Below are 22,380 nucleotides of genomic sequence, written 5' to 3' on the forward strand. Positions count from 1 at the left end.
AGTGTCTGCTCACCTCTGTGTGACATGTCACCTCCTCTTTTTCACATAGGTAAAGCTATGTATAGCTAAAAGCACTGCTCCATATGCACTATCATTAAAAAAACATCACAGACAAGAATAAAAAAGAAAGCAGTAATTTCACACACCCTTCTGTTAATTTGTTTTATTGTCCAAGCATATGAAATATTGAGTATCACCAGAGGATACATTAAAAATGAGACACCTGCTCTGTTATGAAGCATTCACATTAGAATTAATGGAAATGGACCTTGACAGTATTATTAAATATGTCTTGAAATAAATAAATAAAGCTGCCTTGGAAATCCACTTAGGTCTAAATAACCCATTTAGTAAATATACTTCCCTTCTTCCAAAGAAATTCCTTAGGAGACTATCTGTCTTGCTGTAGGCTTGTTTTCACTGGAAAATAAAGTTTTTTCTCTAGACCTTACATCCCCCAAGGATGGATAGTCTCAGCTAATTTACCTCATGATCAAAGGGAAGTAAGTGCCTGCTCAACATTTTTTTTTTAACATGAGATGGTTCATGGTAAGTGCACAGCCAGGAGCAGAAGGAAGATCACACTGTTTAGCAGTTAACATGGGTCCAAACTGAGGCAGCATCTGCTTCAGAGGATGGCTGGCAGCACTGTCACCCGGGAGGGGACATATAGAGATACAGAAAGCTCTGGAGCCAGCTGGAATGCAGAGGTCAAGCCTTGCATGGTGCTGCCTTTCTTTGCTGTTTATTTCAGCTTTCTCTCTCTCCTCGAGGATCAAGGAAAATGAAGGGGTGGTTTTCCTCTGTGTTGCAAACTCTCCAGGTAAATTCATCCATTGGACCGTTTGTGGTAATCTACCACACAATAGAATTATCAGTTTGTATGTTTAGCTACAGAATTATTTAAGGTATGCAAAATTGTATCCATGCAAAATCGGATTATTTATTTTTTCCTTTAACTGACATAACTATTTTTGGTTACAGCCTAGAAAATACTTAGAAAAGGACTCTTCCACTTCTTTTATTCCCAGACACAGCAGGAAATGAATCACTAAGTAGCTTTTAGGGGTTATATTGTTGGAGTTCCAAATCAATCCTGTTTTCTCTCCCCTCTTTGCTATTTCTAACCCTAAGCCAGGGCAAAATGCATGGTAGAACCATTTTGCAGAGACTGATGAGAAAACATGAGATTAATTCTTGGCTTTCAATTCAGGAAAGGCATACAATTGGCATTCAATGCAGATTTGGTCAAACATTACCTGCCTAGCCCCATGCACATTCAGATACATTTATCACCTAACTCTTCTGATAAGGGCTCCTACAATGCAGAGGAGCAGCCTCTGGAAACAGGAGGTTGCTGCTCATGGGTGACAGTAGGAAAAGGACTCTTTCACCTCTGTTTTTTGTCCTTTCAACAACACACAAGGCATGACCTTATCATACTTATTTCTATAAAACAATTCACATTTTGAAGTACAATGTATAAGGAATTGACATCTTTAAGCTCAAAGGAAATTAAAAGGAAACCATTTAATGTAAAAAAGAAAGCTGTGAGTGGTAAAGGATTGCTCTTTAGTATTGCTGCTCCAGGTCCATTCCCAGCTAGTGAGCAAACATTTGAGCAATCTCACTCTCCATTAACAATAATCTCATCTATACCTATTTTCCTTCATTTTGCTCATCAAGCAAAAAAAATCTCTTACTGAATTCTTTAATTGCTCACAATACTTTAACAAAAGGAGTTCTTACATATGATCTTGCTCTGGCTATCAGAAATCCCAGTGGGAAATATGCTGCTCAATTTTGCCTGCATTGTTTTAAAAGTAAGAACTTGAAGACTCTAGCTACAGTAATTATTATAACATAAAGAAGTTAAATTAGCTTTTGCTAAATAGGTTATTAGAAAGATCACATGTTGTCATAAGTAGTAAATAGCCAAACACAGCATGTATAAAAAAAGGGTAAAAACCTCATATATCAGAAGCAGTGGTAAATTCACAAAAGTACAGATTGTTTGAATTTTAAACTAGGTAAGATTTCATCCCACATTGTGAAGAAAAACTTGGAAAATGGTCTTACTAGTCAACATTTCTATAAGAAATATCAGTCACCTTTCATTGCATTGCAATTAGTAGGTATGATATTATGGTTTTCTTCTGCACCTTTTTGCCCTGAGATACCAAAAAAGGGCTAACATATTATGCATATTTTGGTAATTTTACGCCATGTACTTACTACAATGTGATAAGGGACCTTCATGTCTGGCTTGTCAAAATCTCCATTACTGAGGTCCATCTACTAATGAATGTGACCCACTGTGTGGAGGAGCATGATCCAGACTTGATTGAATGCAGCAGCACCACATAACAATATAGGGAACTGAAATAAGAAACCAAATTTCTAGAAGAAAAATCAGAGACAACTTAAGAATTGTAGGACATAAATCTTTGAATATGACTTGTTATATCTGTCTACTTTTATAGGTATGAAGAAATAGATTCCTCTTACCACTGGGTTGTCTTGGCAGTTCACGTAGTTCAGTATTTGTATTCTTCATCTTTATAAGCTCATTTGTCCTTTTCTTAACAATAGCAGGTCAAACTGCTATCTGCATAAAAATCCTAAGCTGACTCTTCAGGGAACACAGGCTGTGGAGCTGATATTGTTGTATGTGTAAAGTACATATATTAAAACCTGGAATATTCTTTAATGCCTCTCCATTGCTATTATTCTGCAAGTACTTTTATTATCTGCAGGTAGTAATTTTCATGCAGAACTATAATTTTAAGTTACTAAGCTCTTTTTAAGACTTTGATAGTAAAAATCTAGAATGGGATGCATTGCTTTGACTTGGTTTAATAAAGCATGGATTCTCTTTCTGTTAACTCAATAGCATAATAATAACAACAACATTGAAACTTCACAAGTATTCCCTATTAATATGATATAAAAATATCTGTTGAAAGAAAGTAATTGTGCAATTCTCAGCAACTGAATGATGCTCATGTAATGTTCCTGCGACATGACCAAACCAGGAAGATCAAAAAGTCACGTACTGATAAACCCAGACAATGCATTCAGCTAAAATTGCATATTGGAGTTGCTATTGCACTACTCCAGTTGCCTCTCTCTCCAGTTCCAGTATGCATAATGGCTAAGCATGAACATTTTTATTTTCCCTGTTGAGTCCTTCTCCACATGGGCTGTGGGTTCCATTTCTGAACGTTTCTTCAGAGTGTCACTGAACTCACTGACCGCCGGTGGCTTCCATAATGAAAGTTTTTGAGATAATCTTTAGTCAGTTTGCCACCATCCTGCCCAGGAGCTGTTTCCCTGCTGGCTACAAGGGGTTGATGGCCAGAGGAAGGCCCTGCTGAAGAATCAGTAGCAGCAGATTCTTCCTCTGCCCACCTGTTAAAGAAGTAATAGCCTTCATCATGTGTCCTTCTCCCAAGAGGATTAGAGGCAGAAACTCCCTGGTTTTCTGTGTCCCTGGGAGGCAGGGCTGCTGCTGAGGGTAGAAAGGGTGACACACATAAATGGCTGCTGCTTTGGTCGAGGTCATCATTAGATGCAGGTGATGCCACAGGTGCACCAGAAGTAGCTTCTTTTCTCGATCTTAGTTTCTGGATTTCAAGATCCTGTTGCTCCTTAGGAAGTTTTTCTATTTGCTGTGCTTTCAGAACAAGAGATGCTCCAAGGGTTCCTCGTAGAGCAAAAATAACGAACCTGATGAAGGAGGAAGGGAAAGATTTTTTTACCAGTGGGTTCATTCCATAATCTACATCACATATCCCAAATACAGGTACTAATTTTGTTCTACAGACATTTGGTAGACATCTTAGATCTGGCAGATGAAAGTTGACTCCTGGATCTTAACACATGTTAATATATATTTAGCTTGACCTGTGTACCGTCAACTATATGTATATATTATAATTTTTATAGTATTTATAAATACTTTTTTGTTGAACAGTGAAGAAAAATAGAAAAAAATCTCAAGAGATGCGATATTTGAAAATATGGAAGTTGCATTTATACTGCTAAAACAGGCTAAAGAAGAGATCTTAATTTGTTAGATAAGAGAAAACCAGAACTTAAAAATCTCAGCTTTTGGATTTTTCAGAAAGCTGCAACAAAAGTGTCCTACCTGCCCTTTGCAGGACAGAGCACTTATGTAACTAAATACTGTGTGCTGTGAGACTGCATACATCCTTTCTCCATGTCATGCCAGCTTTGTGTGAAAATCAGTCTCTTTCAAAGCATCTTTTTATTATGATTTTACCTTTACATAGGTGGCTTCAACATGTATTTTAAAACAAACATGAATACTCTGTGAAACTCCATTTAGAAAGGTGCCATTCTCACATCCTGCTGCTCAATGTATGTGTATAAACAAGATTAAAAAGGCTAACAAGTACAGAAGGGGCTTTTAAGGCAATGGATTTCTTGGGCTTGCATGAGCAGGAGTGGATAAAATTTATTTGCTGTGCCTGTGCTCAATCCCAACAGAATCTCAGGTCTGGTCAGGAAGTTAAGACAGAAAGTCTTTATCCAAGACTGGATCACAACATCCTATGTCTTTCCACTCAGCTTGTTTTCTGTATCTTTTGTGCAAGTTCCAGGTAAAGCAGACAGGATGTCAGAGAAGGAATAGGAAACGCTCTCTTCTGTTCTGTAAACACTCTCACCTGCTCCTGCCCTTCCCACAGCCCTGCAGGGTGTGAGGCCAGGCAGGGCACAGGCCAAGCTCCCCCTGAGTGCTGCAGCTCAAACAAAAGGCAGCATTGAGGGGAAGAACCCAGGAGAGCAATTATTTTTAAAAACCCTGTTAGAGGGAACCAAGAACCTCAAGACACCAAGTGAGAAGATAGGGAACAAGCAGCACAGTGTGATGGACCATGGAATGGAAGTTAAAATTCAGTGCATTTTAGCAAAGGGTGGTTTCACCACTGCTGTGATCTGCTGGCACAGCTCAGTTGCAGTAGAAACAGGTCCTGGATATTCTGCAGGTGAAGGACTGTGCAGAAAATAATCTGGGGTACCAGTATGAAGGAACAGCAGTCGTCCAGATTTGAAGATATGAATATATAACCCTTAAGCTCAGTAACCTGCTGAGGCAGCAAGGATCTTAAGTGTGCTAAATTCCCAAGATGGAGACATGAGCTCTCTAACCACGTGTTTGATGCAGCTCTCAACAGAAAGCTCAGGGTCAAAAATGACACTGTGAATGAGGGCTGATAGGAAAAGGAAAGTCACGCAGGAGCAAAACAGACTGGAAAAGGATGCCCTGCCTAGAAGACATGAGACCTTACTGAATTGTGTTGTTTATTCTGATCTGAACTTGTATTATATAACATAAAAATCACAAGAGCATCTCAACTCAAATGGGAAAATATAATAGTTTGAAGAAAAACATCATCTATTCTTGAAAAGTTCCTTTTCTGTCAAAGTTAAGGCTCAGATTCTAATGCCTTAAAGCACTTAAAAAATCAGTTACTAAAAATATTGTCCTGAATTTTGTAATACCAGCTTGCTGCATTACTTCATGGGAATTAGGATGAGAAGGAAACTGGCAAGATAGTCAAACCAACCCATTTCTTTCAATGTCCTAGCAAATAACAAATAAATATTTGAAACAAATGGTGCAACTCAAAATATACCTGCTTTAAGAATTACTAATGTATTGAACACCACAAGTTCTCATATGTATATGGGAACAGAATTCTGGTTTTTAAACCATTTTTCAGCAACACATCACAATAACGATCCCTCTCCAAATATTATCCAGTCTCAATTAAAGTTATCTTTAACATATCTGATTTTTTGCAGTACAAGCTTAAACTAAAATTCTGGATGCAATTAATATTTTCATATAGAAATGCTCTTAAATTCAGCTTAGTAATGCATCATAATGTGCTTAAAACCAAGAATATATTTAGTAACTCTCCAACATATAGGAATATTTCAAAGGTTTGCTTATAATCTTGATCTGCTCAACAACATTTTGGTTATGACAGTGAACAATTGTGTAGCAGATCTGTACTGGTAAATTTTGATGCACCCCAAAAAGAAAGGTTTTCCTGATGGGAAAAGTAGAAGATACATAGTGACTGACCTAGGATTATATAACTGAATAAATGAATGGTTCATGAACTGGAAGGTTGAACTCGGGCATCTGACTTCCACACTGATCAATTATCCCTGTACAGCACATGTCTGACACATCACATATCTGTACACATCAGAATTGTTTCTTCACTCACATGACTGCAAACCCACACAAGGAAATCAGAGGAAAACATTCAAACCTTGGCAGGAGCGCGATGATGGGGGTAATGAGGCACAATAAATAGAAGATGGGGTCTTTGAGCTGCCTCTCCATAATCCAGTAGGGGTTGGTGGGAGGGCTGCAGAGCAGGCAGACAGCGTTGTAGATGATGGAGAAGATGAGGTAGAAAGCCACACTGCAGATCATCACCACCAGCTGCAGCACGGTCTGCAAGCACAAGAGATGCCAGTGAGACCCTGACTGGGTGTGAGACAGGTGAGACAAAGACAGCTGGAAAGAATTCATCTAACAGTGCATTTTACTGCAATCTGCAGTAGGAGAAATAGTCAGAAATTAATTTAGGAAACAGCAGGGAGTATAGTTCTCCAAGTAGCACTTCCTCATATATGGAGGTATGCAAATATTTTGTACTGTCCTGTCCAAAGGCATGATAAAAACGAATTCTGTCACTGCGCACGTGAAGGTATTAACCTGGGGCTAATAACAAATTTTGTCACTTTGTGAAATCTTAGTGTACCTGTTACTTACTTTTTGTGACCCAGAATTCAGGTAAATTACTCTGAAAGAGAATTCTGTGCCTACACAAGATGCAAAGTTCACAAAAAAAAAAACCACTGCTGTGAACAGGACAAGTCAAACACGTACCCATGTTTTCATTTCTAGAGCCTGATGCAAGAGAATGGTCAGGAGGGAGATGGTGTTGATGGGGTTTCCAAAGGAAAACACATCTATGTCAGAGTCTTTGTACATCTACAAAACAACAGAGAGACTGTGGTGAATCCTGACTATTCAGAATTGAATTTACTACTTCTAAGGAGGACAGGAGAGTGAGAATATTTAATAAGCCTGTTACTTACCAAATAGGGGACAAAGAAGCAAATGAGACTTTGATAGAAGGCGTCCAACATTGTAATAATAAAAGTTGTCAAGTTGTATATCTGCAGGAGTTTATAGATAACAGTCATTATGATGGGATATACATCTCTAGCCTGTCCTGCAAACATAATTGCTGTCTTTCTTCCATTCAGACTACTAATTGCTGCTAACTGGTCTCCTTCCATGAATAAATACCTCCTGAGCAGCTGTATAAACCAAAGACTTATCTCTAAACAAGCATTTTTAAGTTGAGATAGACCTTAGGAATATTACCAAGTCAACCAAGAGTATTAAAAGCTGAATTTTGCCAAAGTTGCCTCCTTTCAGAAGGGATCTTATTCCTCAAATTCTTTATCCAAACTCTTTCTAGCATTATAAAATTGATCAAAAATCCTTTCTTCTAATGCAACCCTTTTTTGTGCGATTTTAATTTGACTATTTGTCATATTTAAAGTTATCTAGTGACCTATGGTGTCACAGCTCCCACGGAGCAGAATGCATTACTGGAGAGACAGAAGACTGGGCTCCTGTTATTTCAACATTCCAAGTAAGTCTTAACTCTTTTCTTCCTTCCCTCATTCCTAAACAAAAAGTCCTGTGGTCCTTGGGCTTATCAAGCAGTTTTTTCACCAGTTGTGACATACCTCTGAATTTTGCCCATTTTTGTACAGCTCTGGCAGACGTAGGAGCGTTTCTGCAGAAACATCTCTGTCAAGGGCTCCAAAGAGAAGAGGGGGCACTGAGGTGAAGAAGAGGTTGAAAAATATCATCTGCCAGTAATCTATCATGGTGCTGCCTGAGAAGCCACAGAAGAACTGGTACCAGAAGAGCAGGTTGACATAGCACTGGGGAGAAGCACAGACAATCACATAGCTCCACCTGTGGTGTTTATTGAGACACTGGTTATTAACAGAGCCTCCTAAGAGGACAGGATTTTGGTTAAAGGCAATGCACCTCATTCCATAAAGCAATACACCTTAAGGGTGATCCACTGTGATACAACTTTTTGAAAGCCATTATGGTTCTTTGAGAACATACCAGAGAATAATTAAGTAAACTGTTCACAGCCCCGAGCACCAGATTTTAGAATCCTTTTGGAATCTCGTTGTCCATGTGGAGTCAAAGGCGTGCTGCTCCCTAATGCTACGGGGGAGATTAAAGAACAGCAGCACCCTAGTCTGGAGAACTATTTCACATTGTGAATAAATAGCCTTTGAACTCTAAAAGGATGTCCAGTCAAAAAAAGCAGTGTTCATTTCCACTACAAATTTTAACAGTAATAAGAAATAATCCTTATTGAAAATTGTTTAAAACTTCACAAAAAACCAGATACCTTGAATTCTAGGTAAAAAGCCTTTCATTCTCAGAGTGTATTTCATGTCAAATGGATTTGTTTTCCCAGTCTTGTAGAAACTGAATTACTTAATTTTTTCCACTTTATATAATCTTTCAATGCATAGATCATTTGCATATACATTAAATTTTTAATAAAAATGACAGATATGAATGCATCATTACTTGCAAGTGGTTCCTATAAAAATTCAGAGGTTTCACAGGCAGGCAATTCTTAGTGCACACTCATCTACATTACAGTGCTAATAATCTGATCTCCCTTATGCAAATTTTATTTTGAGGCTCATGGGTATTATTAATAAAATTTCTTGTGCTACCATAAAAAGTTACTATGCCTTGAGTCCTTTTCCCCTCTGGAATAATGTATTTCAAAATATATTTAGAGCCTGTATTTTTCTCAATGCTCTATGCAGCACCTTGCTAAGAAGGAAGGGGCATACTATAAACTTGCAAAGTGAAGAAACATGAACTGTAGCTTAAAAAGTAAGAGTATAACCTGCAAAAACCAACAACCAAGAAAATCCTCAGACCTGGAATTGATCTTTGCTATGATGAAAACTTTGTAATTTTAATCATCTTACCACATTTTTGTAGAAAAAGTAAATCACCATCTTTGCCAGGCGAGCATAGCACCAATGTCCGTGGACAAGAAGAAGCTTTTTGAGATGCTTAAATCGGGATATTGCAAAGTCACTGGCCATCACAGCCTTTGGGAAAAGGAAAAGGAGATTTACAATACATCCTTTTCTCATACTATGTAATGAAATTTGAACACAGACATTGAAATAATTTCCTACTATTGAAGAAGAAACAAACCAACAAACAAACCTTCAAGAACATAGTTAGAACTTTCTATCTCTGCAGAGCTCTCCATTTAAGGAGAATAAGGAAATGGGATGTGTGGGAAAGGATTCAGGGCAGAAGACAGTGGAAGAGAATCCACAAAACCTGGAAACCTGGAAATGCAGCAGCTGAGATTCAGAAACCAGATGCTCAGTTAACACTGGACAGACATCTGCTAATTTTCCAGTCTCATGAGCAAACACAGGTTTGTCCTCGCATGATAATTTTTTGGCTCAAAATGCTCTTTATTTTGCAGCTGGACCCATAATTACAAACTGCATATTAATTTATGATGCTATCTTGCATTTTTAAGATGACACTTGACAATCTAGGGCTGCTATGAAACTTATTAAGCCTCAAGGGACTACCTGATAAAAGAGGAAAGAAACTGGGACAATACCTGCATGCCTTCTTGGCCAGATATTCCAATTCCAACGTTAGCTGCTTGAATCATACTTACATCGTTTGCACCATCCCCTGGAGTGGGAAGACAGGAGAGAACAATAACAATGCAAGAAAGGGTGCCTCCATCAGAAGAAGGAAATAATCTCAGCTATGCTGATTATTTCAAATATTCTGTACTACCACACATCTTGATCAGGAGAGCTGATGCGTGGCATCAAGGCTCTGGTCTTGGTTTCCCTCCTTCCCAGGAGACCTGGCTCCACCAGGGCAAAATCCAGCTCTGGGACCAGCTGGGTGGTGACACAGCAATCCCAACACCATTTACATCAGCATCACTTTGTGTTTCTGCTTGGCCAAGTCCATATGCTCAGGAACATGTTTTGTAACACCCTATTTCACTGAATTCTCTGAATCTATGACAAATTTGTTTGCAGATGACAAGGTAACAAGCCAATTTCAAGAATTATTTTGCTCAACTTGCAGCAATATGTTAAATATGTAACCAAATTTCCAGGGAAAGAACATCCATGCTTATTGCTTGCAATGTGGATATTGTAAATTAGGTTAGCTGGTAAAGTAAATGAAGCAGAAGGCTGAAAGCTTATGGTTTGAACTGTAAGGCAAAGTAGTATTTCAAAAATACAATAGACTCTTCTGTTTTGACCACAGAGGTGTATTTGTTTAGTTTGGAGTCATCTGCATCAATTCATCAAGGATTTCAGTGGCATCCCTTACTAAAAGTGTGGAAGAAAACTCAAAGAATTTCACAATATTTGGAGGTAAAAGGCAAATGAGTCAGTGCTTAATACTACTCTGGAGATAATTCTGTTTTCACTAGGGAAAATCTGACAGGAAAAGGGCTTTATGAAAAGATAAAATAGTGACTAATCATGAGTGATTTCCAGGCCCAAAACAAGGACATTTTGGAGGTAATATGTACATGTGTTTGTACTGATGTGCATGAAAGGCACTGCTGGGAGATTCTGAATTTGGAGTGCCTTCATCTTGTTTAAAGGGGGGCAGCTTTGCTGAGTGAAAGCCAAAGCAGGACTTTTATAAGGGTTTTGATCAGGAAAGATTAATCAATGCTGTTTCCTCACTGCGTCTACCTGAGGCACAAAAATCTGCCCTGTACAATATATTCCACACGTTTCTATCCAAGAAAGAGCCTGCCTGCCCTGTCTCTGTGAGGTGCAGGGTGGAGGTACCTATGGAGAGGGTCATGGCTTTCAGCTGCCTGCGGACGAGCTTGACCACCATGCTCTTCTGCAGGGGGGTGGAGCGGCAGCAGAGCACGGAGCGGCAGCGCCGCGCCAGCGCCAGGAACTTCTCCTCCAGCCCTCCCTGGAAGATGACGTCCAGCGTCCGTCCATCGATCACCAGCCCAAACTCGGGGCTGGGGGCCTCAGTGGCTGAGAAAGATGTTGGGATGATGCCAAACAACTTCCTCTGCGGTTTGTCGTACTCGTAATTCTTCTTCACCTCTTCCAGGGTTAAATTCAAGAGAGATTCACAAGTTTCCTGTGAGAAAACAGACGTGGTTCTAGAAATAGTTATCTCCATCTCCCTTTACAGCACAGCACCGTGCCAAATGTATGTTTGTATAATCATGCCAGTGGGTTTAAGCCTATCAGATAAACATTAGGGGAAATTTACTGAGAAATGCACTGATTCATCTGATTGGAGATTATTTCAATATGACACCATCCAACCCCTCAGTGAAAACACTGTATATTTTATCAGCCAGTTAACTGATGTAAGGAATTATTCTAAAAGAAAATATAATAATCTTTACATCAGGAAGGCATGTGTGCATTTATGCTGAGAGTTCAGAAATGAAAAAGAAAATATTTTCTTTTAAGGAGATTGAAAAATCTAGTCTGAAATGAATGATGTGAGATATTGCAGCATCAGCTTCCACAAAAAATAAACTGTGGTAAGAGAAACAAGAGGTCTACATTCTCAAAATTACCCAGTAACTTTCAGAGCTAGGCCTTTTCTAAGTCACATATCAGGCGTGTGTCACAATTAGAAACAGAAATAAAACTTTATATTTTCAAGCATTGCGCCTCAAACACACACCCCTTCTGTCTTAGCAAATCTGCTTCATGTTGGATCAAGTCCCCTTTTAGATGCCAACAACTGGAATTGACTTCATAATAGATAGAAACAGATTTAAGGGGAAAACTCCCACCTCTCCCATCCAGATCTCCTATATTGGCACATCACTATCAGAGAAAATCCAAAATGATATCAAAGTTACTTTACTCCCTCTTAGTATTCAAATTCCTCCTTCTGTGACATGGCCCTGAATATCTGAGGAGCTAATCACTCCTCTTTCTGCCTTTTCTGTCAGCTTTATTGAGTGATGATTCAGTTCTATAATGTTATTTTCGCTTTATGTAGCATAAGGTACATGTGTAGGATGTTTGCAAGATTTAAATTACATTTAAGTGGGAGGTTCTGGAATCAAATGTACCTCTGACATCTAATAAAAACCTGCACCTAGCATGTACACTTAAAATCCCTGAAAATATTGAAGAAACGTCATCTTTCTGTGAACAAACCAAAAACAGTAGTGGAAATTCCTGGTTTGCCTTGATTTGCCTTTTGAAACAAATCCACCAAGCTGCCTAATTTTGTTGCATCTTCTTGGAAGATATTTAATATTCAGTGTTTGAATAAACTGCTGGGCTCAGGGGTAAGGAGAGGCCCTTCCCACTGATGCCACTTCAAGACCTAATGTTGGCAAAATTAACAAGATAAATGCTTTGTATATATTACTTGTGTCCCTCGCTGCTGCTATTGGCAGCCTCTATCAGAAATTTGTCTTTGGTTTAATTTTGAAAGTGAGAGGACTAAATCTTATTGTGGAGAAACACAACACCAGTGTCCCCTGAACCATGGGGATTCCCAAAGTCCCCGTGTGTATGCAATTGCTTCTGAGCCTGGGTCCAGGGCACAGAGGCTGCTGTGGGTAGGTGCCCATGCTGGCATTTCTGGGAGCCAGGGTGGTCCTGCCTGTAGCACCTTTGTTCTGGCACAAGCCACCGTCTAATTTCCATCCTAAATGCATTCATTCTGCTTCCCGTTAAAGCAGATATGTGTTTCAAATGAAATTACACCTTGGAATGTTTTCTGTGCCAGATTCCATATCATCTTTTCCTGTTTCTCTATTTCCATGACATTGAAAGAGACAGATATTTGCACAGGATTTTTTCTCATTTGGAGAGCTGCAGACAAAAGCAGTTAAAAGTGGGCCAACCCACTGCTCCATGCAACTGCCTACCATCAGGAAAAGTCAGTATTTACTAATCCTCACAACAGCTTTATTGAGAAAAACAAGCTTGTATTGGTAACCCTGGTTCTCTGGGGAGAAAAGCTGAGAGAACCCAGATGGGTAACTTGTCTGGTCACACAGGGAAGCCCTGCCTGCCCTCCGCAGCCTTGGAAGAGCTGAACTTACTGTGCCTCTTGCTCCTAATGCCATTTGGGGTTTTTTGACTGTTTGTTAAGTGAGGTCTAAAGCAACGGAATGCCAAACTGTAAGACACAAAGAAAAGGTAGGATAGCAAATTCTGTGCATTTTGTCTTTCTTTACTCACCTTATTTTCAGTGTTAATGGTGAAGACAGTGTCCCTTTGGTTCAGAAGTTTACAGGAGTATGCAATGTTAACTGCTGTCTCCTGTTTGTCTCCTGTCAACACCCAAACTTTTATCCCAGCTTCTCGGAGAGACACAATAGTGTCAGGTACTCCATCTTGCAGGCGATCTTCAATCCCTGTTGCTCCTGGGAAAACAGGAAAAGAAAGGAAATAATTTTCTTTTTCTTGCAAATCAAGTTGCTATTTTCTTGTTTAAAAAAAGCTCTTTGCTTTCCAATCACGCTCCTGAACTTATTGAGAATTGAACCAAGGTTTTGTCCAACAGATAAACATGCAGGCACACGATCTGCATTTGGATTAAGGTCTGAATGTGTCAGCAATCAAGTTCTGTCTCTTCATTTTGCTCATTGCAAGAACAATGCATTTCATTTCTTCCTAATAATCCAAAATGACAATATGCTGGCAGAGGAATCACAGCATATGAATTTTAAAAATACTGCATTAAGTCCCATCAAAGCAACCAGAAAAGATGAACTTTGACTGTTTAAATGGATGCTGTCCCTATTGTCAAGTCAGATGCTTCAGCCATCAAAGGCAGAAGAAACAGTACAGTACGTTTTCTTTTTGAGCATGCACAAACTTAGAAGCAGATGCCAACATTCATCCTGATGATGCTGGGAAATGACCATCTGAATGTTACAATACTCCTTATCCCTTCCACTAGAGGTCAGTTTGGAGATGCTGTAACTGCGGTACATTAAAGATAGATGTTGATTTAGACTAAGGGAACACTTTTTGCAAATTAAAGTGTGAAAGCACATAGAGCTTTAGTAATTGGCAAAGGTAACAGACTCTGACAAGATCTACATTACCTCTTATGTGGTCTGCTTATGGCATTTACCATTATTACTCTAATTTTTTAAATCACTGTAGAGATTATGAGAAGCCATACTGCAAGCTATTGCTTGCAATCACAGAAATTCAACAAAGTATGGGCACAAATTGCAGTCAGAGAAAAATGAGACTGAGAGAACTCCAAAAATCAGTCATAAAGAACAAAATGTTTGCAAACAAAATAGAGCAGAAAGCACTGAAGTGCTCCATAATTTAACAGAATGATGTTGTTAGATATGACGGTGATGAGTGATGCAGAAATGTCAATCAGTGTAAGTTTTAATGCTAAACATCTTTGTACAAAGTGCACAGAGCAAGCACAACAATGCAACAACAGCAGGAAATCAGTAGTGAAACACCTACATGTTTAAGTTGCTGGATTTTATAATACAGTTCAATTACCAAAATTCCATCAGAATTTGTGTTCAAAACTGAAGTTAATTTACAGTATTTTATAGGCTTATCTAAGGATATGGATGCATGATTGAATGGTGGGAACCTCATTATCTACTGTGTCAGCTGAGCCACAGTATCAGCTGATGTGCATGTTCTTTGCTCAGGGCACACAATAGCTTCAAGCAACTTTTTCAAAGTTACTGCTGCCCAAAATGCATGAGAACTTGTATAGACACTGTCATTGCATTTTATTTCCCTAACCTGGAGATTTCCAAACCACAGAGGAAGTATTTTAGATATAAATTAATATAAGCTGTTGTCTGCCATACTGCCAAGACTATCATAGGAGAGCAAGTGATACTTCACGCAATGACAATTCTTATTTTTAGCTACCCAGCAGGGTGAGTTTGGTCTCCAGATGCTGTGCTGTCTCTATTAACAGCTCGTCTCTGTTCTCAATTGCAGCTTCTGCCTCCCGACGAAAATTGGCCCATTTTTGAAAGTCATCTTCATTCAAGACCTGCATAACACAATTTAAACTGTTTATCTGAAATTTAAATAAAAGAGGAATGCCAACATTCTGGATCACAGACTTAATTCTTATCCATACTGGTAAAGTACTGTGTCATCTTTAAAATAACGCAGACTTTTCCAAGAGAAAACTACAAGAACAAGTAGTTTGAACAAATGACCTACAGCTGAGACTCAAAAATATGATGTAGAGAAACTATTGCTTAGATGAGAGCACAGTTTCTGAGGGATGATCTACATTTCTCCAGAGCTTGAATATCATCTATTTGTTGCACATTGACAACTTCTGTATGAATGTATGACACTAAGATACACTAACTCGGCCTGAGAGCAAGATTTTTGAAAGCTGAATGGCAAGCAAAAGAGAAAAAGGTTGGCTGCTCTGCAGATTTTGTTTCTTGCTTGGAAGCACTGTAGAGTAGGTTTGCTGGAGTTACTATAGGAGAAACAGAAATAAATGTTTTGAGACTGACTAAAAATCTGTCATTTGGTGACATTGAGGAAAAAGAAGAAAAAAAGACTCAGACAAGGCAAATAGAGGGACAAAGAGATGGGCTATATCTGTCTGGTTGTCTGAAGCAGAAGTATAACCACTGCATTTTTCTAGCAATTCTATTGACATTTATGGAACCTAGTGCTCTCCCACCTTCTTAGCTATGCACAGAGTTCGGAGTCCATCATGAGCATAATAGTCCAGATGTTTCTGTGTTCTTTCTTTTATTCTTTTCAGTCTCTTGTCTGAGCTAATGTTACCTGTGAAACACAAGGAAAATATCCCATATTTTAAGTACAGATAATTTTTGATCTAATGGCCTACGATTAAAAAAGTGGGCATTGGAGAAAAGTGGATTCCATTATAATACCAAGTTATTGAAAAGCTCAAAAGTATTGGCTGTGCAGAAGCTGAAATACTGCTAAAAATTCCTGTTTCCTTTAAGATAACATCACTTGTGGCTTTTTTTATTAATATTACAGTACTCTTGCTGACAACCTGAAAAAGAATGGTCAGGCCCTTATGACAGTATTATTGCAGAGTGCACAATCCCCTTGGGTTAGTATTATCAGTGAATTTTAATTATCCCATTCCATATTCTAAGCACTTCTGAAGTTGAATAAATATCTCAGTTCTGATCTGCAAGGATAATACTAGACAAAGCTTATTCTTTCTTTATATTCCTAATATCTAGATATACTATTCCATGCAGAAAAGACTACATCATACATTGCTAGGAGACACAACAGGAAAAGCTCTCTGGCTAATTACCTTTGGTGGAATTGTCCAGCAGGTCCATTATTACAGAGTCAGCACCTTTTGTGTAGACAACAATCTCCTTGGTTAGAGGGTGTCTCACCACTACAGACATCCTTCTCCTGACTGAGTCAAACCCCAGGGTGTAGAGGATATCAAAGGTCAGGAGCGTGCCCTGTGGCAGCTGCACAGTGACCTGCTCGGGCGTCCGCGACACGAGGATGAAGCCGTAGGCCTGGGCAGCATAGACCAGAGCAGCCTCATCTGGGCTCTCAGCCTCGTAACAAAAGTCAGTTGGCAGAGAAGTGTTGGTTGCAGACCTAAAAACTTCATCCAAGGAAGCAGTGCCAATCTCTGTGCTGCCCTTGTCCTGGAGCTCCTGGCCTCCACTGCTGGCAGAGCTGTCGTTTTCGTTGTCACAACTCTCCAGCACAGCAAGAGGCTCCTCAGTGTTCTTTGCACTGAAGCTGGCACCAAGTTGTGAGCTAGACTGAGATGATGAAAAAGACTGACTGAGGCTTGCTAATTTTAGTCTTTGAAATATCTGATGAATCTTCTCCAGGGTGATTCCTGAAGGTTTTATTGGTGGTGGGATTGTGACCTAAAAATATTAGAAAAGCGAAGGTTAAAAATAAATAAATGTGAACTTCAAGACCCTTCTCAAAACCTCTCTCTACTTTTCTGCCTCTAAATGACAATAGCAACAACTGCAGCTTCCCTTTTTCCCCTCTTCTGCCATTTAACTGTGGTGGAAGGATTTGATAGAGAAGTCATATGTGAGATGGCATCCAAATTTGTATCTCTTCCTCTGAAGCAAAGATCTAATGAAGCCCTTGTAGTTCTGTCAATTGCCTGGCAGATCAGAGAAAACCCAGTGTGTCTAACAAACTTCTTACAGCATATATAATACAAAATCTAAAAGAAAAAGTGCAGATCCTGTGGTAGCCTTAGCTATTCATCAAACATAAGAAGACAAGCTAGGAAGGAATACACAGGCATGGAAGCAGTAGATATTACAGAAAATGTAAAGGAACTAGAGGACAACTCTCAAACAAACCATTTTTCACCATTTCAGTTTTCACTGGACACTACTCTATGTTGTTAAATGGGAGCATGATCCATTTTCCTCACGTATTTAGATTACCCTTTGTCTTGGCGCAGTAGCTGTGGAGACCAGAACTGAATTGCAAATGGCAAGAGCAAGAAAAAAGTCAGTAAAGGATGTGGAAGTCTTCATATGTATAAAAGGAGAAAAACTTTCAGTCTGGAGGGCAGCTTCTCGCACTTGCCTCAGCAGCCTGCTATCAGGAGTCACGTCCTTTTCCTGGAAGAGAAATTATTTGGTGAGGATTATTTTAATTTACCCTTGTCCTCAAGGAACAACTGGCAACTTCATAGACTTCTCAAATTTAGACCTAGAAAATGCCTTTTGTACTTAACATCTATGGAAAAAAGATGTCTTTCAAAAAGCTGCATAACTAGATAATTAGAAGGAAATGCATCTTCAAAAGGAAGATGATCTCAGAATTTTATTTCTTTTAAGATCTAAAAATCAGAAAAAGCTATACTATATCCTTTAACTTGGAAACTGCTTACTCCTGAATTAAAGGGCATTCCAGGAGAATGTATACTTGGGTTCTCCCAGTTTGGTGAGGAAGCTGATAGTTATTTCAACAGAGAACATTTTGTGCTTATGGTTTAGTTACAGCAGTATCACTTTTTCTTTCCAGAGCAGTTTCATTTTTTCACCCAGAAAGAGGAGTGCTCTCAAACTTTTCTTCTTCAATTTTTGCAATAAATAAATGAATAAATAAATACGTACATATTTACTTGTTCCTGAAATGTTTCTGCAATTTTACTACCACTCTCTTTATAATCAAACCTAAATTTGCAAGCCAAACTACTTAACAATGTCACTTCCCTACAATTTAATTTGATGTAGAGCTATGGGACTATTACTTTTAATAGAAATTTTATGTTAGCAGAATCTGGTTTGGATTAAATTCAGGCCTATATTTAAGAAGGAATTCCAAATTTAAAAGATGTCTTCTCATGAACCAACAGTTTTGCATGCTTTCTTTAAGGAAATGCCAAAGTTATTTAGCTGCTTTCTAGCTCACCTCAGCTACTATCCTCACCTCATTCCATCTGGCACAGTTTTCCCAAGTTCTGTGAACATGGAACAGAAATCAGCCAAACACCTTTCCAGCTGTGCTGAGCTGAATGTTACACTTCATCTCCTGCTTGCTAAAGTGACAAGCAGTTCTTAAATAATCCTAATAATTGCAAATGAATTCACTGCTCCTTTTGCAGCTGAACTGAAATCCAAAACTGGACCAAGGATTTGCACTTCCCTGCTGCAGAAAGATCTGGTTCTTCTGGCTCAGTATTTTAGTATGTTTTTACTTCACATACAGGGACATGTTTGCAGTATTGATGCAGTCCTTTCTCTAACAAACAAAAAGATGCTAATGAGTTTTTAGTTACCTTCTTAGGTCTCCTAAAAAGACTCAGAGGCTGAAAAGCTAAAGCTGCTGATTTTAAGAAACCATTTCACAATATTGCACTGCAGCAGTCTGTGGGTGCCAGGACTGTGCCAATGCCATGCTTTATACACAGAACAATCCCAAATAGCTTAACAGGACAATTCCAATGAAAAACACGTGTGCAGATATACCTGTCCAAGCAGTTATGTCAAACAGTTATGTTGGGAATTCTATGAAATTTGAAACATGAAAGATTAGAATCTCACCAACACCTTGTACAATTTTTCATCCAGTTTCCTCATGCATTGCTACAATTAGAATGAACACATCACAAACACCAAATTATTACACGTGTATCTCATCTCTCCTATCTGTCTTCAACCCACTCAATTTGTTTTTCATCCATATCCTCAATGTATGCTGCAAGTTCTTGTCAAAAAGGACAATGTACCACTGGGCATTTCACTTCAGCAGCTTTCTGAACTCAAAAGTTTCCTCTGGAAAATTCGAAAATTGGCAGGCTAATTGTGGCCCCAGAGAAAGGTTTTAAAAACCAAAAAATATTAAAAAAATAAATATTTATCAAAATAATTTTTCTCATTTTCTTTTTCACATTAAGTTAAAACAGCACTGATCCGAATTTTCAGCCTGAATATATATTAAAAACCCTAATCAAGTGAAAAAGAAAACTGGATACAACAGCACTAATGATGATCATTTAACTTTTCCACTTTTCAATGTTAACAATTTTGTCAGTGAAAATGCTGATATAAAATGCCTAGTGCCATTCAGTTTTAAGGTTTAAGGTTTCCTCATTAATTTGATAGCATTTCTTCTCCTTGATGGCATGAAAATCTGATGATCATGGGATGATGAAAATCTTTGTTAAATGTTTCTAATACCAAGGCACTACTTATTCGAACTATTAAATCTAGAAGGAAATGTACTGTCACTCTCTCAATTTGTTAGAACTCCTAAAGGTAGAGAGAGTAAATGTTAATTTTCTATCGTGTTCCATTGTTGAAAGATGGATTTTTCTTACAAACTTCTGTCTGCTGACATACACACAGGTCTACAAGCACACCCTGTATACCAGGAGTACTCAGGGTGCTGCAGATTTGTAGCAGAGTAAAAACGCATCAGATGAGGTGATACAAGTTCCAAAGGGCAGGAAGTATAGAGACACCAAAAATTTATTATTCCCGTTTTAAAGGTCATGCAGGGCAGGCTCTGTGCAATATCTAAATGTCTCGATTGTTACAACATCTTCACAATTGTCATAGGGCATTAAAACAATTTATCCAGATAGAGTGACACCTATGAGCAGCTAAGGCTGGTTATTTCCAAAACAGCAGCTTAATGTTCTTCTACAAAAGAGGTATTTGATATTAGTTCCTCAGATATTGCTTCACAGTGAATCAAAAAAATGTTTATTTCTAGAAGAAAAAGAAAATTCCTGGCAGTAAAAAATGTAATTGGAAAATATAATGGCAAAACATTTCTTTATCAGCCTTCAATAGTCATGACCTATAAGAAGTTCTCAGAAATCATGGCTCATGGGTTCTCAAGAATCCACAGAGATGTTCTCAGCAACTCATGAGGTTTGGGCTGGAAATACTAGGATAGCAACTTACAGAATTCCCATATTCCAAGAACAGTCGGAGTTCTGAGTGGTACTTACTACATGACGACAGCAGAATTGAATGAGATAAGTAGGATCTTATCTGCAGCAAATAAAGTTCTGAGAATTCTGCATTTATTAGACTTCTCTTTAAAATAAAAAGATTTGGATGGGTTCTCCAGGCCTTTAATTTTAATTGGAATTCTAATTTTGAAAGTGTATGACCTTTTAGTGTTCACAAAAGCCTTATCTGAAACGCCTGTTAAAAGACTTTCAAGAAGAGCAGAACAGTGTGACTTTAATGAGGCTGTTTGTGAATTTGGGAAGCTTCAGACCTAAAGTGCAACAGATCCTGCTCCCCTCTGACTGCAGCCTGCATGCTCCAGTCGAAGACTGATTCTTTGTCTCCCCCTTCCCTCTCTTAGCTCCAGCAAGGCTTGGATTTCTCCTCTCTACCTGTTGGCTTTCTGTGGCTGTTGGGACAGGATGGGACCATGATCAACCTAAGCCTTCATTGCTTAGATAACATCAGTCTCAAAGGCCATGAGATTTATAGGACAGCAAGTAGTTGGCCGTAGTCTAAGATGGCCACAAGTTCTTTGTTGCAAGACAGTATATAACTTTCTAATCCAAAGGACAGTCGCCACAGAGTATGTTTGGCTTTTCTAACCTGTCACCTTTACTTTTTTCTACTGCAATGTGGATACTTTTGTCCAAGAAGGTCTTATTACACGTACACACATGTCTCTATTATAAAATCTAAACTCTTAGCTTATTCTATTACAATAACATTACTACACTATAAAACCCTTCATCATCTAATCTAACACAGTTTCTTACTTAAGGGATATTCTATAGAAACATAAGTTTGTAATATTTCTGTTCAGAGTCTGTGTACCTTCCCTTCACATCAATCTAGACTTCTTCTAAGGCATTGAATCAGATCCTCCTGAGTCTGTGAAGGTTTCTATCTCTGCATCACCAAAGCAGCAGAAGGGGTAACTGGACAGGAGTTGGCTGGGGCTGCTGGTACTCACAATGGGGCTGCTGAAGGCCACCTGGGACTGGCTGCTGTCCCGCCGGCCCACCGACCTGCTCCTGGTGTGCCCCTGAGTCCGCGCCCGGTCGCTCTGGCACCTCCTCAAGGGCCGCATGGTGCTGGGCTTGATGGTGGCTGCTCTCCCAAGATTCATGGGAGGAAGAGTGAAGTGCTGAAGCTTTGTAAAATCCTCACGGTCTAAATCTAACGCTTTCTGTGTTTTCAGTCGCCTGTCTGGAAAAGAAAAATGAAACCTTATCTCTGATTCTGGTTCTTTTTTTTTTTTTTTTCGTTTGGGAGGAATTCCTTGATCATTTAAAAAACCTGAAACAAACTAAACCAAAGCCAAAACATTTCAAAAGCCATCACCAGAAAAAATTCACTGCCCACTGTCCAGCAGTTTCTGGCAATTGCCACTGTTATTATTGTAAGAAAATAAAAATGTGTTTTTGAAGTGTTCAGTCACTTTTATGAGCTTCTCTTAATGTTTTGTCTCTTCAGCTGCTTTTTGCAGTTGGAACAGGAGAGTGAAATATGGTATTCCACAAATCTGCTAATGTTTTCAGTCACAGAACACAAACATCTTTCTGGCAGCTGCTTGCCAGTCTAACAGGATCCTTTCCACTACACAGAGCACGAAAGTAATGACGAAGAAGGGGCCTGAGTCAACACCGTGAATTCAGAGACCGAGTGCCAGGATCCCTCAGGTCCGGACTGCAGCCAGGATCTGCTCCAGGAAAAGAGTACCTGTATTTTTCATATCACACAGAAGTGTACGTTTACATAGTCA

General features: G+C 38.9%; 1 protein-coding gene across 2 annotated transcripts in view; it reads right to left on the reverse strand.

The window, feature by feature from the left end:
* Positions 1 to 2,763: 2,763 nt before the first annotated feature.
* The window catches only part of ATP10B (ATPase phospholipid transporting 10B (putative)), a 44,820-nt gene continuing 25,203 nt past the window's right edge, over positions 2,764 to 22,380 (reverse strand). For both annotated transcript variants that reach the window (XM_072935276.1, XM_072935275.1), the window contains 14 exons: positions 21,589 to 21,824; positions 17,589 to 17,768; positions 16,460 to 17,045; positions 15,842 to 15,948; positions 15,058 to 15,184; positions 13,375 to 13,559; positions 10,978 to 11,290; positions 9,765 to 9,841; positions 9,103 to 9,228; positions 7,813 to 8,013; positions 7,150 to 7,230; positions 6,938 to 7,042; positions 6,312 to 6,499; positions 2,764 to 3,729 (listed from right to left, as the gene is read on the reverse strand). In XM_072935276.1, the coding sequence (XP_072791377.1) occupies positions 3,231 to 3,729; positions 6,312 to 6,499; positions 6,938 to 7,042; positions 7,150 to 7,230; positions 7,813 to 8,013; positions 9,103 to 9,228; positions 9,765 to 9,841; positions 10,978 to 11,290; positions 13,375 to 13,559; positions 15,058 to 15,184; positions 15,842 to 15,948; positions 16,460 to 17,045; positions 17,589 to 17,768; positions 21,589 to 21,824 (3,011 nt within the window). In that variant the 3' untranslated portion in view covers positions 2,764 to 3,230. The remainder of the gene's footprint in view (positions 3,730 to 6,311; positions 6,500 to 6,937; positions 7,043 to 7,149; positions 7,231 to 7,812; positions 8,014 to 9,102; positions 9,229 to 9,764; positions 9,842 to 10,977; positions 11,291 to 13,374; positions 13,560 to 15,057; positions 15,185 to 15,841; positions 15,949 to 16,459; positions 17,046 to 17,588; positions 17,769 to 21,588; positions 21,825 to 22,380) is intronic.

This window comes from Taeniopygia guttata, chromosome 13, assembly GCF_048771995.1.
Source record: "Taeniopygia guttata chromosome 13, bTaeGut7.mat, whole genome shotgun sequence".
NCBI classification, from domain to species: domain Eukaryota; kingdom Metazoa; phylum Chordata; class Aves; order Passeriformes; family Estrildidae; genus Taeniopygia; species Taeniopygia guttata.